This window comes from Leptinotarsa decemlineata, unplaced genomic scaffold (genome assembly GCF_025532065.1).
Source record: "Leptinotarsa decemlineata unplaced genomic scaffold, Ldec_3_MD MMD2_P_RNA_scaffold_14, whole genome shotgun sequence".
NCBI lineage: Eukaryota > Metazoa > Arthropoda > Insecta > Coleoptera > Chrysomelidae > Leptinotarsa > Leptinotarsa decemlineata.
The window spans coordinates 2,826,187-2,851,133 of record NW_027412528.1 but is presented as its reverse complement, the minus strand read 5'-3'; the positions used below and the strand labels follow the sequence as shown (position 1 = coordinate 2,851,133).

Genomic DNA, 24,947 nt, shown 5'->3' with positions numbered 1-24,947 from the left:
TGAAGAGTGGATATTGGCAAGTTGAATTGGCCCCAGAAGATCGAGAAAAGACAGCTTTCACCATCGGCTCAGGATTGTGGCAGTTCACGGTTATGCCATTCGGGCTTTGTAATGCTCCAGCGACCTTCGAGAGATTGATGGAGACGGTTCTCAAAGGTCTCTCATGGAAGACGTGTCTAGTGTATCTCGACGATATAATCGTGGTCGGAAAATCGTTCAACGATCATTTGAAAAATCTGGAGGAGGTGTTCATGCGTCTGAGGAGTTCTGGATTAAAACTGAGTCCCAAGAAATGCCATCTGTTCCAGAAAGAAGTCCGTTATCTTGGCCACGTTGTCTCTGGGGAAGGAGTGGCGGTAGACGAACAAAAGATCAAAGCAGTTAAGGACTGGCCCATTCCAAAAGACATACATCAGCTTCGGAGCTTCCTTGGTTTATGCACCTACTACCGCCGATATGTGCTGGGGTTTGCCAACATCGCCAAACCATTGACTCGCCTCACAGAAGGGCAGATCCAGTTCCAGTGGTCTGAGGAATGCCAAGACTCATTCAAGAAGCTGAAAAGAGCTTTGATCAACGCTCCCGTTTTGAGCTATCCCTTACCTGATGTAAAGTTCATTTTGGATACGGACGCCAGCAACGTGGGACTTGGAGCAGTTCTTTCTCAAATCCAGGATGGACAGGAGAAAGTTATTGGTTACTTCAGCAAAACGCTCAGTAAACCAGAGCGTAATTACTGTGTCACCAGGCGAGAGCTGTTGGCCGCAGTCAAAGTCAAATGGCTTCTGCAGTTCAAAAATCCCCAGGGCCAAGTAGCGCGCTGGATTGAGAGATTACAAGAATTTGACTTCGAAATAGAACATCGAGCTGGGACTAGCCATAAAAAACGCAGATGCCCTATCACGGAGACCTTGCCATGATGACTGCTCACATTGTCGACGAGCAGAAGAGAAGGAAGCAGCTATTTGTAGAACTACAGCTGTAGACGACAACTGGGAGGATGATAAGATCAAGGAAGACCAAGAGAAAGACCCAGATCTTGGTTTAGTCATCGGATGGAAGAAAAGTAATCAAAGACCAACGTGGCAGGAGGTAGCAGGTTACTCGCCAGCGGTTAAGCCCTACTGGGCACAATGGAACTCCCTTACTTTGGAAAACGGAGTTCTGAAGCGGGTGTTGGAGTCTGAAGACGGTGCAGAAGAAAGGCACCAGACAGTGGTACCCAGGAGCAGACGACGGGAGGTGCTCAAAGAAATCCATGATGGAGTCACTGGAGGACATCTGGGAGTAACGAAGACCCTCCAGAAAGTAAGACAACGGTTTTACTGGGTTAATTGTCAAGCCGACGTCAAGGACTGGTGCAGAAAGTGTGCTGTATGCGCTGCCAGTAACGGACCTAGGATACGACCGAAAGCTCCAATGCGCCAGTATAACGTGGGTAGTCCTTTCGAGAGAATCGCCATCGATATCGCCGGCCCGTTCCCAGAGTCCCACCATGGGAACAAATACATCCTGGTAGCCATGGACTACTTCAGCAAGTGGGCAGAAGCCTATGCCCTGCCCAACCAGGAAGCCTTTACCGTCGCTGACGTCCTGGTAAAGGAATGGATATGTCGATTCGGTGTCCCATTGGAGCTGCATTCGGACCAGGGCAGAAATTTTGAGTCCAACCTGTTCTAAGAAATATGTAAACTGTTGGACATTCGAAAGACCAGAACCACAGCCTTACATCCACAGTCCGACGGAATGGTGGAACGAATGAATAGGACTATAAACCGCCACTTGTCCAAGGTAGTCTCTGACCATCAAAGAGACTGGGACCAATACCTCCACCTGTTCCTGCTGGCTTATCGTTCGGCAGTGCACGAGTCAACCGGCCAAACCCCTGCCAGTATTATAATGGGACGAGAGCTTCGGCTTCCTTGCGACCTAAAATTTGGGATGCCTCCAGAACAAGACACTGCGGGGGAAGACTATGTCAGCAAGCTTCGGCAGAGAATGGACGACATTCATGAACGAGTCCGTCTGGACATCCGGAGTGCCAGCGATAGAATAAAGGAGGCCTATGACATCAAGGCGAATGCTGGAGGATTCGAAATCGGCGACCTAGTTTGGCTGTACAATCCTAAGCGCCGCCGTGGTTTATCACCGAAGTTGCGGAACTCGTGGGAAGGTCCGTACAAAATCATGAAAAAGATTAATGACCTCGTCTACCGAATCCATAAGCCACCTCGAGGAAAGCCTAGGGTCGTCCATTTTAATAGACTGGCTCCTTATGCTGGAAATCACGACCAAGTTCGCGCCCTCAGACCACCAGAGGATGAAATGACGTTCCAGCAATTCATGTCTTTATACTCGAACGGACAGAAGGTCGTACATGGGGTAACTCGAGAAGAGCCACGAGACCTTTTTAAGGTTCCGGTTGATTACGCCCTAGCGCACTGCGGGGCAGAGGATCTACAAATGTCCAAGGGCATCGCTGTGGTATTCAACAAGAAATTCGGTCAGCTTCAAACATTACGAGAACAGAATCCAGAAGTCGGAGGAGTGCTACAGTTGAAGAAGGGTCAGAGAAACATCTTCTACTTGGTGACCAAAAAGCATTCTCGAGACAAACCGTCCTATGAAGATGTCTGGAGGAGTCTTACTAGACTGAAGGAGACGATGCTCGACCAAAATCTCGTGGAGTTGGCGATCCCGTAATTAGCCTCTGGGCTCGACAGGCTGGACTGGAGAATTGTGAGAAGCATGTTGGAAACGATCTTCAGATCCAGCGGCATTCAGATTCTGGTGTGTGGTAACCATCTTCCACGACCGAGCATAAAGACTGTGGAGTGTTACTTCCATCGAACTTCACAGTGCAAATATGGAGAGTTCTGCAGGTATCGACACACGCCAAGGATGAAATTTCGGGGCGAAACGTCTTTAAGAAGGGGGCAATGTAATGAATCTGAAGCCGGCCCTGACCGACGCATGACGCATGACGGAATACCGCGAAAGAGCGGGAAGGATGCGGATGAGTCCCGAAATCCGCAGAGGGATCCGGAACGTTCGTTGACAATATAAAAACGTCGCTAATCGTCCCGAAGAGTAGTCTGTACCAAGAAAGCGAATCGAGCGGTTAACAAACGGTGAAGATAAATTAAGCGTTAGTTACTGAGTGGTGTAAATAAATTAGTTGTGATAGTGAAGTATTGTTAAAATAAATTTGTTCAAGACAGTCCATTTTTTAATTCGTTATAATATATATATATATATATATATATATATATATATATATATATATATATATATATATATATATATATATATATATTATATATATATATATATATATAGGTTAGGTTAGGTATATATATATATATAAATATATATATAGGTTAGGTTAGGTATATATATATATATATAAATATATATAGAGGAAGGGTAGTCGTTGCTGACTAGTTAAGAATAAAAACTATTGGATAGTGGGGTATTGCAGCAAGTAAATGAGTACTCTTTTAAGTTAGTCCAAGCTTTCGGAAAATTTTATTTCCATCATCAGGGAAACTACAATAATATAAGTTTTAAGGTAAAATCAAAAATATGAATTGTTCATGACTTACATCTTATGTGAGGATGGTTACATTGATGTTAAAGAAAAAATGTTTCCTTACCATCCTTACCTTTTATCAAGGAGATCACTCCCAAACTATCTAGGATTTTTCAAAATTTACCTAACATTAAAATAGCCAATAAAACGGTACTTACCATTAAATCAATCCATAGCAAAGTCAAGGACAAGGTCCCTCTAATAAACCAAGTGAATGTTGTGTATAGTATTCCTTGTCAATCATGTGACAGGATATATATTGGCCAAACTTCACGATCATTAGGTGCTAGAATTACTTCGCACAAAAGTGACTGTAGATTACATCCAGAAAGATGCTCTTTAGCAGACCATGTGAATAATTTGGACCACCTTATGAATTATAACGCAATGAAAGTATTAGCCACTGAATCAACCTCAGTTAAGAGGTCCTTTCTAGAAATGTCTTACATTTTTGAAATAACAATTGTATGAATAAAAAAACAGACATTAATCACTTGAGTGAGATTTATTCCTACTTATTGACTCTAGATAAAAGCTTTTACAAAAACAATATCAATTTAAACAATTCCATTGTATAATATATCTTAAATTTAATCTTTCATAATAATTTTACCAAACATAAATTTTACATTATACACTAGAGTACACTTGGTACTCCTAGTGAGAGCATATAAGTTTTATCAATTGACAGATGTCACTCTGGCATTTTAACGTTCTATTCTCAGACTCGTTCATTTGAATCCTGCACGCATGGTATGAATAACGGTCTGACGAATAACAATATTTTATAAAAAATAATCTCAAGCATTTAGAATTGTGTATCAAGTTTCATCTTCTCCAATGTATCAACATTTTTTCTTTAACATCAATGTAACCATCCTCACATAAGATGTAAGTCATGAACAATTCATATTTTTGATTTTACCTTAAAACTTATATTATTGTAGTTTCCCTGATGATGGAAATAAAATTTTCCGAAAGCTTGGACTAACTTAAAAGAGTACTCATTTACTTGCTGCAATACCCCACTATCCAATAGTTTTTATTTTTTTATAAATATATATATATATATATATATATATATATATATATATCAAAAGGAGGAAATCGTGGACATGACACTCAAGAAATATGGAGGCAAACCGCGGACACGTGTTTCTGGCTATTGGCCTCATCAGCGCGGTGCAGCCAATTGCAAAGGTGGACAACAACTGGTTACCAAAAATGGAAAAAAAACATCACATATACACGGTGTCACCAACAGGAGCCAACCGCACATTTGTGGTTTCAATTAGAAGACCCAGCATTCCCAGGCATCATCTAACATCACCACGTAGGCAGCTATAGCTACCTGCGTGACTTCCGGGTCCAGGATATAGATACAGAGATATAGATATTATTGAGTGTGTATGATATAAATCAAAAGGAGGAAATCGTGGACATGACACTCAAGAAATATGGAGGCAAACCGCGGACACGTGTTTCTGGCTATTTCTTGAGTGTCATGTCCACGATTTCCTCCTTTTGATTTATATCATACACACTCAATAATATCTATATCTCTGTATCTATATCCTGGACCCGGAAGTCACGCAGGTAGCTATAGCTGCCTACGTGGTGATGTTAGATGATGCCTGGGAATGCTGGGTCTTCTAATTGAAACCACAAATGTGCGGTTGGCTCCTGTTGGTGACACCGTGTATATGTGATGTTTTTTTTTTCCATTTTTGGTAACCAATTGTTGTCCACCTTTGCAATTGGCTGCACCGCGCTGATGAGGCCAATAGCCAGAAACACGTGTCCGCGGTTTGCCTCCATATTTCTTGAGTGTCATGTCCACGATTTCCTCCTTTTGATTTATATCATACACACTCAATAATATCTATATCTCTGTATCTATATATATATATATATATATATATATATATATATATATATATATATATATATTTATATATATATATATATATATATATATATATATATGACATCTAGAAAGGTTAATGCAGTCAAGCTGCTAGAAAATAATATATATTTTTCCATAAATGAAACCGCAAATGTGCGGTTGGCTTCTGTTGTTGACTCCGTGCGTATGTGTTGTTTACTGCTTTCGGCAAACAAGTGTTGCCCATCTTCACACTTGGCTGCACCGCGCTGATGAGGCCAATAGCCAGAAACACGTGTCCGCGGTTTGCCCCCTTTTTTGGAGTGTTGTGTCCACGAAATGTTTCATTTTTGATTTGTATCATGCACACTCGCTAAAATCTCTATTTGTATATATATATATATATATATATATATATATATATATATATATTATATATATATATATATACAAATAGAGATTTTATCGAGTGGGTATGATATAAAAATCATCAGCTGCACCGCGCTGATGAGGCCAATAGTCAGAAACACGTGTCCGCGGTTTGCCCCACTTTTGGAGTGTTGTGTCCACTTTATATATATATATATATATATATATATATATATATATATATATATATATATATATATATATATATATATATATATTTAAATGATTTTCCTTTATTTTCAGTATTTTAATATTATATTTCACAAAAAGGATTTGAAGCTTTATCTCTTCTATCAATTATCTGCGAGCGCTTTCGACAGCAAATTGCAGTTTGAGGAGTGCCAAGAAGATGACAGTACGACCTGCTGTCGGAAGCGCTCGCAGATAATTAATAGAAGATATAAGCCTTTTTGTGAAATATTAATATATATATATATATATATATATATATATATATATATATATATATATATATATATAGTCGACGTTTCGCCATCATCTCAGATAGCATTATCAAGACGAAAAACGGAAAAACAACACATCATATATATATATATATATATATATATATATATATATATATATATATATATATATATATATATATATATATTATATATATATATGACAGAATAATAACCTCACGAATTAAATCGATTTATATATATATGTATATATAGCGTGACTCACGGTCGATGGTAGGTTAGACGTTTCTGAAAACGCAAAGCATGATTTGTCTGAAAATTTCACCTCTCACATTTCCTTACCTGTTCTATCGATCTAAAATATTTTCAGCGTTGCGGCGTTGCCACTTCTATCAAAAAGTCCTAGCAATTGTATTTTTTAAATGGAACACCCCGTATATTAATACATTTTTGGAATCGCTCCAGTATTTTAATACTTTTTTGTTGATAATGTCCTATACCTATCTCTATCTGTTTTCGAGATAAAAAATAAATTGTGCTAAATATGGTCCAAAACATAGCCTTAATTGAAATTAAGTACATCAGTACTCTCAATTCATGAAAAGTTGATATTTTGATGATAGTTTGGACGAATTCGAAATATTCAAATAACACCAAGAAATCGACTCCATATCATACAGGGCGTGCTAAAATTACTATTATTTCTATTGTGCATAAAAGTAGTCGAAAGTTCATTTTTTCAAATGAACCCCCCTGTATATTACTCGATAAATTGAAAGATGGTGAAAAATGCTTCAAGATGATATACATGTCCCTACACCTAAATCGTCAAGTTTTCTTAATGAAGCCGTTTTTGTGGAAAAATAGTTATTCACGTTTTACCTACAAGTGTTGAAAAAAGTGACATTTTATTTTGTGACTGGGGATTATTGCAAAACGAGCGTCAGCAAGTGGAGCAAACTCACGAGCAAAATAAAATCACTTTTATCAAATGTATCATACACATTTTTTTGTATAACGTTACTGCTGATAATAAAAAAAATTATAGGGTCCATGGGATTTGAATACACGATCTTTGGATTACAAGGCATATGTTACAACTACATACGCCAACTCACGTTATTTAATGGTGGATTATTGGTTAGTCATGAAGGCCTTTCTACAGTTGGACTTCGTCATCGTCAGTAACTTCACAGGGATTCAATATTACCAATAGCACGAACTGCATGTGTGAACTTTTCTAAATGATTTTTTGGTAGGTGTTCTGATTGAATTGTTTCTATCAAAGAGATTTTCAATAACAGTTGTACAAAAAATAATTTTTAAAGAATTTGTTTTCTAGGTAGCCGTGGAAATATCAAGTTTATGACAATTTGGTGACTTTTATAAGTAATTGATAAATGGTTATTGACGTTGTTTCAAAAAATCGCCAAAAATGAATGCAAATATTGATTATTCAAACGAAATTCTTATGAAATTATTTATTATACACGGACAATGTGATCAAATCATTGCCAGAACTTGTAGAAAATTCAACCAAATGTATCCTGAATTAACACCAATGAACGAGAGGAAGTTTGTAAGATTACAAAATAATTTCCTTAACTATGGCTCCATGTTAAAAGCGCCTTCAACATTACCAAACCTGTTACTTCAAATGAGGACAATACTGTTAACGTTTTGGCATATTTTTATGCATATCCAGAAGCTTCCATTCGCAGTGCAGAAAAAGATTCAGGTGTACCACATGCTTCAGTACAACGAATTTTGAAAAATCACGGAATGCATCCGTATAAATTTACGTTCAAGCTCTAAAAGCAGAAGACTTCGAACGTAGAATGCATTTTTGTGAATCCCTTTTGATTCATACACAGGAAGATCGGGAATTTTTGTCAAAAATAATTTGGAGCGACGAATCAAAATTTACGAGGGATGGTATTTTCAATAGGAGGAATAAACATTTTTGGGCTGATCATAATCCTCATGTTACAAAAGAAAAATTTGACCTGAATGTTTTCTGTATTCTGGAGACACACTGAATGCAGAGAGATATCTCCAAATGTTAAGGACGACTGTCCCCGATTTTTTTCAAAATTTGCCTTTAGAGGAGTATAGAAATTCGTGGTTTCAACTGGACGGAGCGCTAGCTCTTTCCACCCAGGAAGTTTCCAGGAAACTTGACGAACTCTTCGACGATCGTTGGTTTAGGTTGGACACCAAACCAAAAAACTAACAAACATCTTCAAACCACTGAACATCAACATCACATACAAGCCGAACACGAAGATAACACTAAAAATAAACAACTATGAAAAAGAAGAAGACAAAGACCAAAACGGGATATACAGTATAGGTACAATGCTCGGACTGCAACAAATTCTATATCGGCCAAACCAAGAAAAAAACTGATCCAAAGGTACAATGAGCACAAGAAGGCATACATAAATCCAACAGTATATAAATCAAACCTTGCAACACACGCCATACGAAACAAACATAATTTCCCCCCACCAGAGAACCTAAAACTCATAAAACGAGTCAACAAGGGAAACCGCATGGACATTTGGGAAAACTTGAACATCCATAAATTTAACAGTCATAAATCACTTATCGAGGAACAAGTACAAATCAAAACACAACAAGACCTCACATTCAATATATTAAAAAAAATCATACACATTCCTAGAGAAGATCCAACACAAAGGAGAGTACCTGATGCAGAACAAATACAGGCAAATTTCCCTAAAGTACCTGAAATACCTGAGTTAAGACGCTCTGACCGTATATAACAGGCAGACAACAGGATGACCAGTTCAGTTTGAAGGGTGCCTAGAAGATGACAGTACTACCAACTGTCGAAAGCGCTCGCAGATAATTTATAGAAGATATAAAGCTTCAAATCCTTTCTGTAGAATTTAATATTGAAATATATATATATATATATATATATATATATATATATATATATATATATATATATATATATATATATCTTTGTCTATATATATATATATATATATATATATATATATATATATATATATATATAGATAAGTACCGATCCACCGGTATACAGCTGTTTCAGCCTATTGGGCATCATCAGTACCGGGCAGGCGGTCCTCGATTGAAGACAATATGTGAATAATCAATAAAAGTACCCAATAAAAATAACTGCGTAAACGCAAGCGAGATATAAGTGGAACCACCTATTGATGTGACACCCAAGTCAACTTCCCAAATTTCTGCTACCGCAGTTGTCGGTTGATTGGTCAAACCACCAACACTGACATAAAAACTTGGCAAATTGACTTGAGATTTTTTTTTCTTTTGGAAAATTTTGAATTACCCCCGTATGATACATATTTTTACTATTTTGATTTAATATGTATTTGAAGTAGCTGCAATCAAATCAGTTTGGAGTATTTTTTATCAAATTAAAGTGTATTTGTGAAATTTACTTGGATTTGTATTGTTTTAGGTGACCGTCAACTTCATGTTTGTTGTAACGATATTTGACAGGACTCTAGAATAAAGCAAATACTCTTTTTAACGAGGCAAATACTTTACTAACTAAATGTTCATATGAAAGTATAAAATTGCTTTCATTCTGACAACAATGCCTCAACTAGAACAGATATTAAAAAACAATCCAAAATCTATCGCGGATAGCCATGAACAAAAAACACACACGCCCTCAAAACAATACTGTAGTTTGATAGTGTGACTTCTTAAAACTTGCCTGTAAAACGTTTTCATATTTGTCCTTGATTAAAAATGCCTCGCCGAGTATGTGTGATGGTTATAAAACAATGCACGAAGCTGCAAATATTTTCAACAAGCGGCATCCAGACAAAAAAATTTGCTATTCAAGTGTAAGTAGAATTCTAAAGAATTGCAAATAGACCGGCTCACTAGAATATAAACATAATACGGAGCGTACGAAACCTGTATGCACAGAAGAAAACCAGCTTGACGTACTTCAAGCAGTAGCAGAAAATCCTAGAAGGTCCACCCAAGAAATTAGTGATTATACCGGCATAAAAAACCTCTGAGAAGCGTATTCTCAAGAAACATACATTCATTTTTACATTTCGTAAAAGAGACTTCGATTTGAGATATGATTTTTCCATGTGGAATCAGAGTGAAATAGAAGAACAACGAGATTTTCATCGATGTATTCTGTTTGGAGATGAATCTACTTTTACAGCAAATCAATACTAACAGAAAACAAACGTTTGGTGTGGTATATTGAATGATAAATTACTAGGTCCGTTTTTTTTCGCGAGAATTTGAATGGTGACAGCTACTTGAACTTTTTGGAAACTGAAATAGGAGAGTTTTTGGATGATATGTTATTAGAAGAACGGCAAAAGTTATTTTTCCATCATGACTGAAGTCCTGCCCATTCTACTAGAAATGTTTCTTAGTGGCTGAATAGGAAATTTCGTATAAATGGTTAGGACAAAATACCGATCATCGATGGCCTCCTCGTTCTCCAGACCTTACACCTCTAGATCATTTCTTATGGGGATACTTAAAACAAAAAGTCTACAGAGATCGCCCCTTTAATAATGGTGATGAGCTTGAAACTTCAATACGAGTTCATTGCAGAAATATTCCCACTGCTGTGTTGCGATCGACATTAAACGAATTTTATGAGCGGACAATCAGATGCATCGAAAGAGAAGGTGGACATACAAAGACGCTTCAATAATTTCTATTAGCACCTGTTAAGTTGTTAAGTTATCTACTGTATTTTTCTGTACTTTCAAGTAACTTTTTGTTAAATTCGATCTAGAAATGCAGTTTTTCAATTAAAAAAAAAGTTGAATTTGATAAACACTGAACGTCAGTGGGTCGCAGATGGCCGCATCATTTTAAGTTAAATTCAACGCACAAACAAGTGCCAAAATTAAACTTTATTGAAACTTTTCGAAAAAAAAGTTTTCCATATGGTGTGCACTTTAATGGTGACATTGTATATACAGTGTGGTCTACTAAGTGTGCAACATATGGGAAACTTTTTTATTATCGATTTCTCAGAAAATTTTATTCCTGACTAAAGTTGGTGCATGTTTCAAAACTTTACCAAGTGTACCTGAAATGGCTTTATGACAAATACCATACAGGATAGGCCGAAAAATATAAAGTTCCTTCAAGAGTAAAGTACCCTTATTTAAAAAAATATAGAAATATGTTGGAGAGAAAAGTTGCTTAGAATTGAAAGTTATGTTCAGATACGAAGTCATGGCCTGCTATTCATTTTTTTTTCTTTTGGAACATTTTGAATTACCCCCGTATGAATATTACTGGAGTTTTTTCCCAACACCAAATCGTTATTTTCAACACCTCGACACGTGTTTTGATCACTAAGTGATTAAGGAAGATTATTATTTCTCTTTGAAGATGATCATCTTCGATTTGGTGTTGGGAAAAAACTCCAGTAATATTCATTGTTACACCAAAGGTTCCAAACAGTGCATCATAATTACCCCCGTATGATACATATTTTTACTATTTTGATTTAATATGTATTTGAAGTAGCTACAATCAAATCAGTTTGGAGTATTTTTTATCAAATTGAAGTGTATTTGTAGAATTTACTTGGATTTGTATTTTTTTAGGTGACCGTCAACTTCATGTTTGTTGCAACGATATTTAACAGAACTCTAGAATAAAACGAATACTCTTTTTAACGAAGCAAATATTTTACAAGTATAATGTTCATATGAATAAACTGTCAAAATCTATCGCGGATAGCCATGAACAAAAAAGAACCAATAAGCCAAAGGACAGAAAAATACAGTAGATAACTTAACAACTTAACAGGTGCTAATAGAAATTATTGAAGCGTCTCTGTATGTCCACCTTCTCTTTCGATGCATCTAATTGTCCGCTCATAAAATTCGTTTAATGTAGATCGCAACACATTAGTGGGAATATTTCTGCAATGAACTCGTATTGAAGTTTCAAGCTCATCAACATTATTAAAGGGGCGATCTCTATAGACTTTTTGTTTTAAGTATCCCCATAAGAAATGATCTAGAGGTGTAAGGTCTGGAGAACGAGGAGGCCATCGATGATCGGTATTTTGTCCTAACCATTTATTACGAAATTTCCTATTCAGCAACTGAGAAACATTTCTAGTAGAATGGGCAGGACTTCAGTCATGTTGGAAAAATAACGTTTGCCGTTCTTCTAATACCATATCATCCAAAAACTCTCCTATTTCAGTTTCCAAAAAGTTCAAGTAGCTGTCACCATTCAAATTCTCACGAAAAAAAACGGACCTAGTAATTTATCATTTAATATACCACACCAAACGTTTATTTTCTGTTAATATTGATTTGTTGTTAAAGTAGATTCATCTCCAAACAGAATACATCGATGAAAATCTCGTTGTTCTTCTATTTCACTCTGATTCCACATGAAAAAATCATATCTCAAATCGAAGTCTCTTTTTCGAAATGTAAAAATGAATGTATGTTTCTTGAGAATACGCTTCACAGAGGTTTTTTTATGCCGGTATAATCACTAATTTCTTGGGTGGACCTTCTAGGATTTTCTACTACTGCTTGAAGTACGTCAAGCTGGTTTTCTTCTGTGCATACAGGTTTCGTACGCTCCGTATTATGTTTATATTCTAGTGAGCCGGTCTATTTGCAATTCTTTAGAATTCTACTTACACTTGAATAGCAAATTTTTTTGTCTGGATGCCGCTTGTTGAAAATATTTGCAGCTTCGTGCATTGTTTTATAACCATCACACATACTTGGCGAGGCATTTTTAATTAAGGACAAATATGAAAACGTTTTAAAGGCAAGTTTTAAGAAGTCACACTATCAAACTACAGTATTGTTTTGAGGGCGTATGTGTTTTTTTGTTCATGGCTATCCGCGATAGATTTTGGATTGTTTTTTAATATCTGTTCTAGTTGAGGCATTGTTGTCAGAATGAAAGCAATTTTATACTTTCATATGAACATTTAGTTAGTAAAGTATTTGCCTCGTTAAAAAGAGTATTTGTTTTATTCTAGAGTCCTGTCAAATATCGTTACAACAAACATGAAGTTGACGGTCACCTAAAAAAATACAAATCCAAGTTAATTTCACAAATACACTTTAATTTGATGAAAAATACTCCAAACTGATTTGATTGCAGCTACTTCAAATACATATTAAATCAAAATAGTAAAAATATGTATCATACGGGGGTAATTCAAAATTTTCCAAAAGAAAAAAATCCCAAGTCAATTTGCCAAGTTTTTATGTCAGTGTTGGTGGTTTGACCAATCAACCGACAACTGCGGTAGCAGAAATTTGGGAAGTTGACTTGGGTGTCACATCAATAGGTGGTTCCACTTATATCTCGCTTGCGTTTACGCAGTTATTTTTATTGGGTACTTTTATTGATTATTCACATATTGTCTTCAATCGAGGACCGCCTGCCCGGTACTGATGATGCCCAATAGGCTGAAACAGCTGTATACCGTGGCTCGGTACTTATCTATATATATATATATATATATATATATATATATATATATATATATATATATATATATATTATATATATATATATATAATATATATTATATATATATATATATATATATATATATATATATATATATATATATATATTTTCAATATTAAATTCTACAGAAAGGATTTGAAGCTTTATATCTTCTATAAATTATCTGCGAGCGCTTTCGACAGTTGGTAGTACTGTCATCTTCTAGGCACCCTTCAAACTGAACTGGTCATCCTGTTGTCTGCCTGTTATATACGGTCAGAGCGTCTTAACTCAGGTATTTCAGGTACTTTAGGGAAATTTGCCTGTATTTGTTCTGCATCAGGTACTCTCCTTTGTGTTGGATCTTCTCTAGGAATGTGTATGATTTTTTTTAATATATTGAATGTGAGGTCTTGTTGTGTTTTGATTTGTACTTGTTCCTCGATAAGTGATTTATGACTGTTAAATTTATGGATGTTCAAGTTTTCCCAAATGTCCATGCGGTTTCCCTTGTTGACTTGTTTTATGAGTTTTATGTTCTCTGGTGGGGGAAAATTATGTTTGTTTCGTATGGCGTGCGTTGCAAGGTTTGATTCATATACTGTTGGATTTATGTATGCCTTTTTGTGCTCATTGTACCTTTGGATCAGTTTTTTTTGGTTTGGCCGATATAGAATTTGTTGCAGTCCGAGCATTGTACCTATACTGTATATCCCGTTTTGGTCTTTGTCTTCTTCTTTTTCATAGTTGTTTATTTTTTGTGTTATCTTCGTGTTCGGCTTGTATGTGATGTTGATGTTCAGTGGTTTGAAGATGTTTGTTAGTTTTTTGGTTTGGTGTCCTACGTTCGTAAATGCTGTCCATCGTTGTGTTGTTTTGTCTGTTGGGGTGGCTTGATCCTTGTTCTGTATTTTTTGTTTGATTCTGTTTTCTAGTTTACCTATTGTCTTTTGGGTGTATCCGTTTTCGTTCGCTATTTGGTATATGATTTTCCGTACCTTGTTTCGGGCTTCATTGCTGAGTGGTATCCTTAATATTCTATATATGAATGCGTTATAGGCCACCATTTTGTGTGATGGTGGATGGTTTGAACTTGCGGGTATGGTGGAGCCTGTTTGTGTAGGTTTCTTGTATATTGTCATTTGAAATTGTGTTTTGTTGTGGTTATATCAAATGGTTATGTCCAGGTAGTTAAGTTTTGAGTTGTGTTCTTCCTCAATGCTGAAACATAGTTTTTGATTTATTTCGTCAATTTCTTTTTCATTTGTTCTATTCTTATTCCATTATTTTGTGATATGTACAGTCCATCGTCAACGTATCTGAACCATTTTCCTTTTTCATCATGTGTTTTTATTGTTGTTAAGATTTTATATTTCGGATATAATGCTTGATAGTGGGGATCCCATCGCTAGTCCATCTGTTTGTTTATAAATTTTTCCCTAGCAATATACGGCGTGACTCACGGTCGATGGTAGGTTAGACGTTTCTGGAAAACGCAATACATGATTTTTCTGAAAATTTCACCTCTCACGATCTAAAATATTTTCAGCATTGCGGCGTTGCCACTTCCATCAAAAAGTCCTAGCAACTTTATTTTTTAAATGGAACACCCCCCTATATTAATACATTTTTGGAATCGCTCTGGTATTTTAATACTTTTTTTTAATAATGTCCTATACCTATCTCTATCTGTTTTCGAGATAAAAAATAAATTGTGCTAAATATGGTCCAAAACATAGCCTTAATTGAAATTAAGTACATCAGTACTCTCAATTCATGAAAAGTTGATATTTTGATGATAGTTTGGACGAATTCGAAATATTCAAATAACACCAAGAAATCGACTCCATATCATACAGGGCGTGCTAAAATTACTATTATTTTCATTGTGCATAAAAGTAGTCAAAAGTCCATTTTTTCAAATAAAACCCCCTGTATATTACTCGGTAAATTGAAAGATGGTGAAAAATGCTTCAAGATGATATATCATGTCCCTATACCTAAATCGTCAAGTTTTGTCAATAAAGTCGCTTCTTCTTATTATTTTTTGTTTTTTAGAATTTGGATTTAGGTGCCGAAGTTAAACTTCATTGAAACCTTTCGAAAAAAAAATTTCCCATATGGTGCGCACTTCAATGGTGACACTGTATATATATATATATATAGATATATATATATATATATATATATATATATATATATATATATATTGTGATTCTTATATAATCAGAAATGATTATCGAATAACAAAATTAGTTAGCTGCCCAAATATTTTATTAAAGGGGAACTGCTGGAAGGTAGGGGGCACTATATCGTTTACTTGAACTATACTTAAAATCTGTTGACATGTGTATTTTTGTTCTGCTGATTCAATCATAATTTAATCAGAATTGATTAAGAGTAATATTTCCAAAAATTCAAAACGATTGTGTCTAGTAACATTCACAAAAAAATACTATTTCAAAATGATGATTGTAGGCCAAATAAAAAGACATCCAGAATTAAGCAGGTCGAGTTGAAGAAAACATGAAACAAAAATAAATGTTCTCTATGTACATTTTCAATTTCCAGTAAATATCCAATTTATTAGGAATGGTCTCTAACGGTACACAACTGTTTCTATAAATTTAAGTAATTCGATACAAGTAGTACCTACTCAGAGATTATAACAGTAGACCAAACAAAATTCACATGTACAAAAATTCTTATTTCTCAAATTGAAATGTATCCTTATAACAAATTGATTATTACTCTGATTAGAAAAACGACTCACCTAAGTATTTTCTCCAATCTTAACCACTTCTTTGCAAATACAGTGAAAAAGTGACCTCATACTTTACAGTATTACTAATAGTGCTTAATTGAATTGTTTAATTAGCATTTCCATGAAAAAAAATAACAGAGTAACCAGCGAAATATGGCACGTTAACAGTTTGTTTGTATTGTAACACTTCCATAACAATACCTCGCAGTGTTGGTAGAAACTAAACAAGGTTACACGTTACAGGTTACAGGAGCTGTGTAGAGTGTACAGGTAGACTTTCATATCATATCGTTTCATTAGCGTTGCCAAACTTCCATCTGTGATGTATCTTCAGTTTACCCAACAAAGTTTATTTCTTCACATTCCAGGAAAAAATCATTAATGATTCTTATGTAAAACTTAGTATAGGTCATGTTTTAACAATACAACAAATTAACTTTCAATTAAAAATTACGTGTTTTTGTCTACCTGTTGAATATTCGAATGTTTTTAATTTTGTGTATCTACTAATATTTCACCTTTACCCTTAAATATTTCAACCTAGTGACATATTTTATCTTCTTTGACATGTGCCATATGTGCCAAATAAGGTATTCTTCAGCAGAGGATTGGGATAGGAATTATTATTGGACAATTGATAAAATATATTTGAATTTTTATTGTGAAAGAAATGACCGAAAATAACGACCAGTAATTGAAGAATCTGCCAGAAAACAGTAAGTTGAATGTATTACAAAATATACTATTATTATACTATACATATCATGAGTAGTTCTGAGACAAGCTTCCAGATTATTATAGATAGGGTGGCAATCAGGTGAAAAAATATATTTGTGTATAAAAAAATGATTAATGAAGTTCAATTTTTTATCAATAGCTCTGAAACAATATTCGTTATCGAATTTGTAAGCTTATTTTAAACATCGGTAAGAAATTCTGTAGCTGAACTTCAAGTTCAGCTACAGAAAAAGTGTTTTTGTATTATTCAATATTCAAATGTAGTTGTTTGGAAAGTAATCTTTCTTTCGTGTAATTTAATGTTTATATGGAAGTAGTTGTTTCGAGAAGTCTTTTTCTTCCAGTTTCTGAAAGTAACTTCTACGCATGATCTACGTGTTAGGAATCACACGTTAAAAGGTAAGACCTCGTTAATTCTTAGCTCGCACAAGTTTCTACTTCTGAGGGTTGTTGTTCGTAGGGGTGTGACAGCTGGTTAACAGAAAAACAGATTTTAAACAGATTTTTTTCAACAGATTTTTTCATGAATATTTCATTTTGGAATTTTTTGATTTCTTTCTTCCTTTGGAAGTTTCCACTTTTTTTGTATGCAGATGAAGTAGACATCCTAAATATTGTACTACTTAAAATTATCACTTTCAATTTGATATCTGTTTCTATACTCTCATTCATTTTATATGTATAAAGACAACGGCAATTTTCCCAGTTTGTGCATAGCTTGAAAATTTGATTTCTGTAAGAAGATTCCTGCCAATGTGTGGACGACTTATATTTTTTCTATTGTACTACAAATACTCACAGTATCACAGTCGGTTCTATCGATGAATTCCGTACCCGATACTATTGCTTACAACTGTTACTCGGAATCTTTTTTTGCTTTCCTTTATGACAGACATTTCCAAAAATCAAAAATTAATATCCATAACGTGAATCCTTATTCTTTCTGAATCATGTATTCAGTAAGTGATATTCAAATTGAAAAAGAAATATTTTATTTTCAATCCTATATAGATTTCACTTAAACTACTTCAATTCACGATTTGGCCAATCTTCGAACAGATAATAGTTATACCAGATTATTCAGAATACCAAAGAACATGAAGATATTTTTTTCTAGTATTTACGATATAGTATGGCAACAATGTATTCCATTCAATTGTTTCTACCGCAACCGAATGCGGTCAAGCAACTTTTGTACCAGTTTCACACACAGTATGTTTTGTTTACCGGTTACTATGGTTTCTTCAATGACGATTTGTATTTTCTACTTGTGGGTAAGGACAGAAAAAAAAGAAAGGGACTGAAGCACAGTGAAACTGAAGAATAACAATTGGGTGAGTTTGAAAGTGTGCCACCTAAGGAAAAATACTTATGAATATTCCAATGTGTTTTTGATAATAATATTCTCTGAATGAGTGCCTGAATCGGTGAGTAAAAATCAATAAAGGGTTTTTGTTTCAATGAGGTGAGGGTTGGTAGAAAATTAGAACAAAAGTCCAGGATTTTTTTCTTCATTGTCATGAAACATCCTCAACAAAGTTGTAAGTCTAAGTTGTAAGTCTAATATATCTTAATATTACTTACACGTACAATTTTGTAGCATCCCTGATGATGAAAACAATTTATTAAATTTCCGAAATTTTGAACAAACTTTATAAAGCACTCCTTCATTTGCTACAAAACCCCCTATTAACTGATTATATATTATTATGTTTTGAGGAAAACATCAATGCGCAGAGTTTTCTAGAATTTTTAAACACAGAATTTTGGGATGCTATTCACGAGCTGCCAATCAATGAACGATCAAATTTAATTGTCCAGTTAGATGGGTGTTCATTTCATTATGCCAGAGCTGTGAGGCAATGGCTTAACGAACATTTTCCAAACCGATGGATAGGCCGTGGTAGTCCGTTTATAGAGTGGCCACCTAGATCTCCAGACCTCACAGTTTTGGACTTTTTTCTCTGGGGACTTCTTACACAAAAGGTTCACAAAAACTGCTCAAGAGATAGAAATGAACTTTGTGTAAGAATTCAACAGGTATGTGCAGATATTAGCCCTCAAGAACTAAGGAACTTAATCAGAAACATTCGTAAGCGCTACGATACATGTATCGAAATACGTGGTGTATTAGTAGAGGCTACTAGAATATGAGTTAGAATTAATTGTTGCAATGAATCGAAACATATCAATAATTAGATATTAGTTACGTTTATTAAAATTTTTTGCTTCATTGTTAGTTGAATCGTGTGAATGTAATTCCGTTATTTTCATTAAAAATGTTTACGCCATTTGTTTTTTTTTTCATCAGGCGGCACTTTATTATTGAAATCATAAAAAAAATTATATATTGTGAACTGTTAGCTGTGTGAGTTTTCGAATTTTTGAGTTGTCATAACTTTGGTAATAATGAATATTTTTCATGAAATTTTGGTCACACCTATTCAAAGGCATTCTGAATCCAGAATATATATATATATATATATATATATATATATATATATATATATATATATATATATATATATATATATATATATATATATATATATATTCTGGATTTGCGGTTTGCCCCTATTTTTTGAGTGTTGTGTCCACGAATTATTTCATTCTTGATTTGTATCATACACATGTAAATCTCTATCTATATATATATATACATATATATATATATATATATATATATATATATATATATATATATATATATATATTATATATATATATATTGGCGCGGTGCAGCCAAGTGTAAAGATGTGTGTATATATATTGGATAGTGGGGTATTGCAGCAAGTAAATGAGTACTCTTTTAAGTTAGTCCAAGCTTTCGGAAAATTTTATTTCCATCATCAGGGAAACTACAATAATATAAGTTTAAGGTAAGATCAAAAATATTAATTGTTCATGACTTACATCTTATGTGAGGATGGTTACATTGATGTTAAAGAAAAAATGTTGATACATTGGAGAAGATGAAACTTGATATACAATTCTAAATGCTTGAGATTATTTTTTATAAAATATTGTTATTCGTCAGACCGTTATTCACATCATGCGTGCAGGATTCAAATGAACGAGTCTGAGAATAGAACGTTAAAATGCCAGAGTGACATCTGTCAATTGCTAAAACTTATATATTCTCACTAGGAGTACCAAGTGTACTCTAGTGTATAATGTAAAATTTATGTTTGAGTAAAATTATTATGAAAGATTAAATTTAAGATATATTATACAATGGAATTGTTTAAATTGATATTATTTTTGTAAAAGCTTTTATCTAGAGTCAATAAGTAGGAATAAATTTCACTCAAGTGATTAATGTCTGTATTGTATGAATAAAAAAACAGACATTAATCACTTGAGTGAAATTTATTCCTACTTATTGACTCTAGATAAAAGCTTTTACAAAAATAATATCAATTTAAACAATTCCATTGTATAATATATCTTAAATTTAATCTTTCATAATAATTTTACTCAAACATAAATTTTACATTATACACTAGAGTACACTTGGTACTCCTAGTGAGAATATATGTTTTATCAATTGACAGATGTCACTCTGGCATTTTAACGTTCTATTCTCAGACTCGTTTATTTGAATCCTGCACGCATGATGTGAATAACGGTCTGACGAATAACAATATTTATATAAAAATAATCTCAAGCATTTAGAATTGTATATCAAGTTTCATCTTCTCCAATGTATCAACATTTTTTCTTCAACATCAATGAACCATCCTCACATAAGATGTAAGTCATGAACAATTAATATTTTTGATCTTACCTATTATTGTAGTTTCCCTGATGATGGAACCTCGACCTGTGTCGTGGTGTTAAAATAACGGTTGGGTGTTGGGAAAATACTCTAGTAATATTTATAATCGAAATGTTTCATTCGTATGATAAACCTATTGATGCCATTATGTGTGGGATATAACATCGTTCAAATGTCCGCCACGACTTCTCTGGGTGGAACACATCCGGAACGTCCATTTTTTCATTATCTGGCGTATACATCGGGCTCAATTTGACCGATGGCATGGATTATTTTGGCTTTGAAGACGTCTGTGCTTTATAGCTTATTCGCATACACCTGCGACTCAAGAAAACCCCACAAGAAAAAGTATGTCTAGATCATCCAATTCAGGCCAAAAATAGTTGGTAATCATCGACCTATAGTGCTCGCCGTTGATAGTGATGGCCTGGCCTCCGTCGTTCTCAAAGAAATATGGACCGATAACGCCGCCAGCTCAGAGTCCACACCAAGCAATGACTTTATAGGGATGCATTGGACGCTTTTGGATCTCATGTGGATTGGTATCCTCTCAAATTGTTCACGTATCCATTCATCAGAAATGGGCCTCATCGCTGAACATGATTTATCTATGAAAATTTGGGTCAGTTGCTAACTGTTGGGTCAATAGAATTTTGCAGGTGCAGGCACAAGTCACGACGCGAAATTTGCCAAGTTGTGTTCTGCGAAAGGTTAGTTGTTATGAGCGACGCGAAATCGACTGTGTCAGATTATCCACACTGCACACTCTTCACCTCCACCTCTCCACAGAGAGTAAACTCAAATTCATCTACAGCTTCACTAGTTCGGACTTCCATTGTCTACTATATAAAATGATTTGAAATCCCTGAAACAACTAAAAAGAATAATTAAAAATGAACAGCTGAAAATAACAATTATATTAAGCAAAATAAACCTGAAATGAAATAATAGTGGAATAAACTACAAGTAAAAATAAAACAATTGAATAAATAAAAACAAAATAAAAATAAAGGAATAAAAAAATAAAATAAAAATAAAAAGTGTAGAGATCTCAAGTCACGTTAGTTCACGACGTTTCGATTTTTAGTATCTACAATCGTTTTCGGTGATGACTGGACTGATTCCTCCGAGAGATGACTATTTATAGGTCGTTCAAATACTTTCACTTATTCCTGCTTTCCATTTTCCGCTTCACTGGTTCCGTGGGAGATGAACGTTTTTGGCGGGAGTTGGCCATTTTTCGCTTGATGATGGGTTTCCATATGTTGCGTATTTCTACGCTGGCCTGCTGTGTACGCTGTGTACGAAACTGTTATATCCAACTGAAGGACGAATTCTTTACACAAGATAAGGACTGCCAATGGGATCGCTACTTTCACCAGTCATAGCCAACATATATATGGAGTGGTTTGAAACTCTGGCCATTGAAGAGGCCCACAAGAAACCCCGAGTGTGGTTGAGATATGTTACGACACCTTCATAATATGGAACCATGGGAATACTGAACTAGACGCCTTCCTGAAAACACATCAACAGCGTGAGACCTTCCATCACTTTCACAATGGAGAAGAAAATCCACAACGAATTGCCATTTTTAGACGTTTTGGTGAAGAGGACCTACACTAAGTGGGAAACATCTGTATACCAAAAACCCACTCACACGGGACAGTATCTGAACCACGAACCCAACCACCATCAATCGACTGAAAGAAGAATCATCATGATTCTATTAGACCGTGCTTTTGGGCTCTGTAATACGAAGGAAGGTCTCGAGAAGGAACTAGACATCATCAAAAATGATCTTCAACGGAATGGCTACTCAAAAGCGATGGTAGAAAAGACTTTGACTATAAGACAGCAGAAGCCTCGCAAGGAAGAGAAGCCGTCACAACCAGTGCTTGCAATTCCCTTCATCAGAGGAATATCAGAGAGGATAAGAAGAATTGGTTCCAAGTACAACATCAGAACCTGTTTCAGATCCGGTGATACTATCCGTAGCAGCCTCACGAAAACCAGGCACCAAACGCGAACTACGATTCCAAGAATTGCATTTACCGGATACCCTGTGAGTGTGGAAAATCCTTTATTGGTGAAACTAAGAGGCCATTGAATGTTCGCATTGCCGAGCACAAGAAGCACACACAGCGAGGGGAAACCAGCAAATCAGGAATAGCAGATCATGTTTGGACCCATCAACACAACATCGAGTGGTCCAAGCTGAGATCTTGCACAGAGAGCAATATTGGTTTAGAAGAAAAATTCAAGGAAGCCGCAGACATTTGCTCAATATAAATGTTATTTTCAGCTATTCATTTTAATTATTATTTTTTTAGTTGTTTCAGGGATTTCAAATCATTTATATAAACATGGAAATTCGAACTAGTGAAATTCATCATGAAACATTGTCAATCACCTTCAAACAAACGTTCATCTACAGCATTGCGAACACTCCTCTCGGTAGGCGATTATGGCGAACGTTAAAAGGGGCGAAGCGTGCCGTAGGTTGCCCGAACAGAACACCCATTTTGAAAAAGAAAATAATTAGTTGCACGTGTTGTTGAATGCTGCATTCGTCTATGATGATGTGTGTGTCACATAATTGTCAAAATTCGGAGTCCCTGTTGAAATACTCTATATATGGTCCATGACAGTGACAGATTCTTCACTTATATACATATCGATAGCTTCTATTGATGAACTTTAGTGAAAAATTCAATAAACACAAATAAAAAAGTACAGTTAGCGCAAGGGTTTGCATATGAACATTTACTGACAATTCTACTAATCTAGCATAGAGATTCATAATCGCCTGCATGAAATAGTTCATTTGAGTCAGTTTAATTTCAAAAACTACTTTTGCGATGCGTTCTTTATAACAGCGACAGGCGACCGTGTTGCAATATTCCAGTGCCGAAAATCGTATGATGTTTGTAATATATCAAAGTTGGTTGAAATGAATGAAATGACCAGAGATCAAGGATTGAATTATTTGCCAGTCCGTCGATTATAAATGTTTCGGGCTTGTGGCTGAAAGGTTCAAGTCCAGATTTCATCTAATCCACATTCCGCTACTTACACAAACGAATAATTTTCAACAGCAGCGATGAAAAAAAGCGTTGATTTTTCGATATCCCTTATTTTTTTGGTAGAATTTGAATTTGTGGTGTGAAATGAATCTTTCGAAAACGCTTCTTCCCTCACACAGAACAAAATTGCCGTTACTCGACGCGCGTTTGTCAACCAAGTTAGCATAATCAGGAGATGACTGAGATTACTACTTACAAGCTATGTTGATGTTTTTAATGCTCACTTTTTTCTACCTGTTATTGTGTACTAACGTGAACAATAGCCTATTGGGAATGGCTTCATCTCATTCCATATTGTATCTTACAGTTGTTTGTGTGGAAACCATCTGATTCTTGATGTGTTGGAACGCGAGTTTCAGTATTAATGAATTAAGGAATGCCACATATGGCAAATGATTAGAAATGTATTTACAGGAATGTTTCGATAATGCAAGATGTACAAAAATCGGTGGCCAACGATGTCTGCTTCTCTGCGCAATAACATTACTACTTCAACTGCCAAGTGTGAGAAAATGGTTTTGCATGTTTGAGCAACCCCGTGCGTCCATGGTGTCTGCCTGGATGATCTGAATTCGACATATTTCTGTTACTGCATCGACGGTTACACTGGAATCCAATGCCAAACTAACTGGAATGAATGTTGGTCATCACCATGCCAAAATGGCGGCATTTGGATCGATGGCATAGCCATGTTTGTTGTTTCCTGTCCAGCAGGATATGCAGGTGAGTTACCAA

At 35.1% G+C, this 24,947-nt stretch overlaps 2 protein-coding genes across 10 annotated transcripts in view; both read right to left on the bottom strand.

The window, feature by feature from the left end:
- The window catches only part of LOC141482883 (MKRN2 opposite strand protein-like), a 54,007-nt gene extending 37,125 nt beyond the window's left edge, over positions 1-16,882 (bottom strand). The window contains exons 1-2 of one of the 2 annotated variants that reach the window (XM_074176822.1): positions 16,620-16,882; positions 14,845-15,332 (exon numbers count right to left, since the gene is read on the bottom strand). In XM_074176822.1, the coding sequence (XP_074032923.1) occupies positions 14,845-14,988 (144 nt within the window). In that variant the 5' untranslated portion in view covers positions 14,989-15,332; positions 16,620-16,882. The remainder of the gene's footprint in view (positions 1-14,844; positions 15,333-16,619) is intronic. The other variant, XM_074176819.1, reaches the window with a different exon arrangement.
- The window catches only part of LOC111515066 (serine incorporator TMS1), a 275,478-nt gene that overhangs the window by 223,450 nt on the left and 27,081 nt on the right, over positions 1-24,947 (bottom strand). The gene's annotated exons all lie outside the window — the stretch shown is intronic.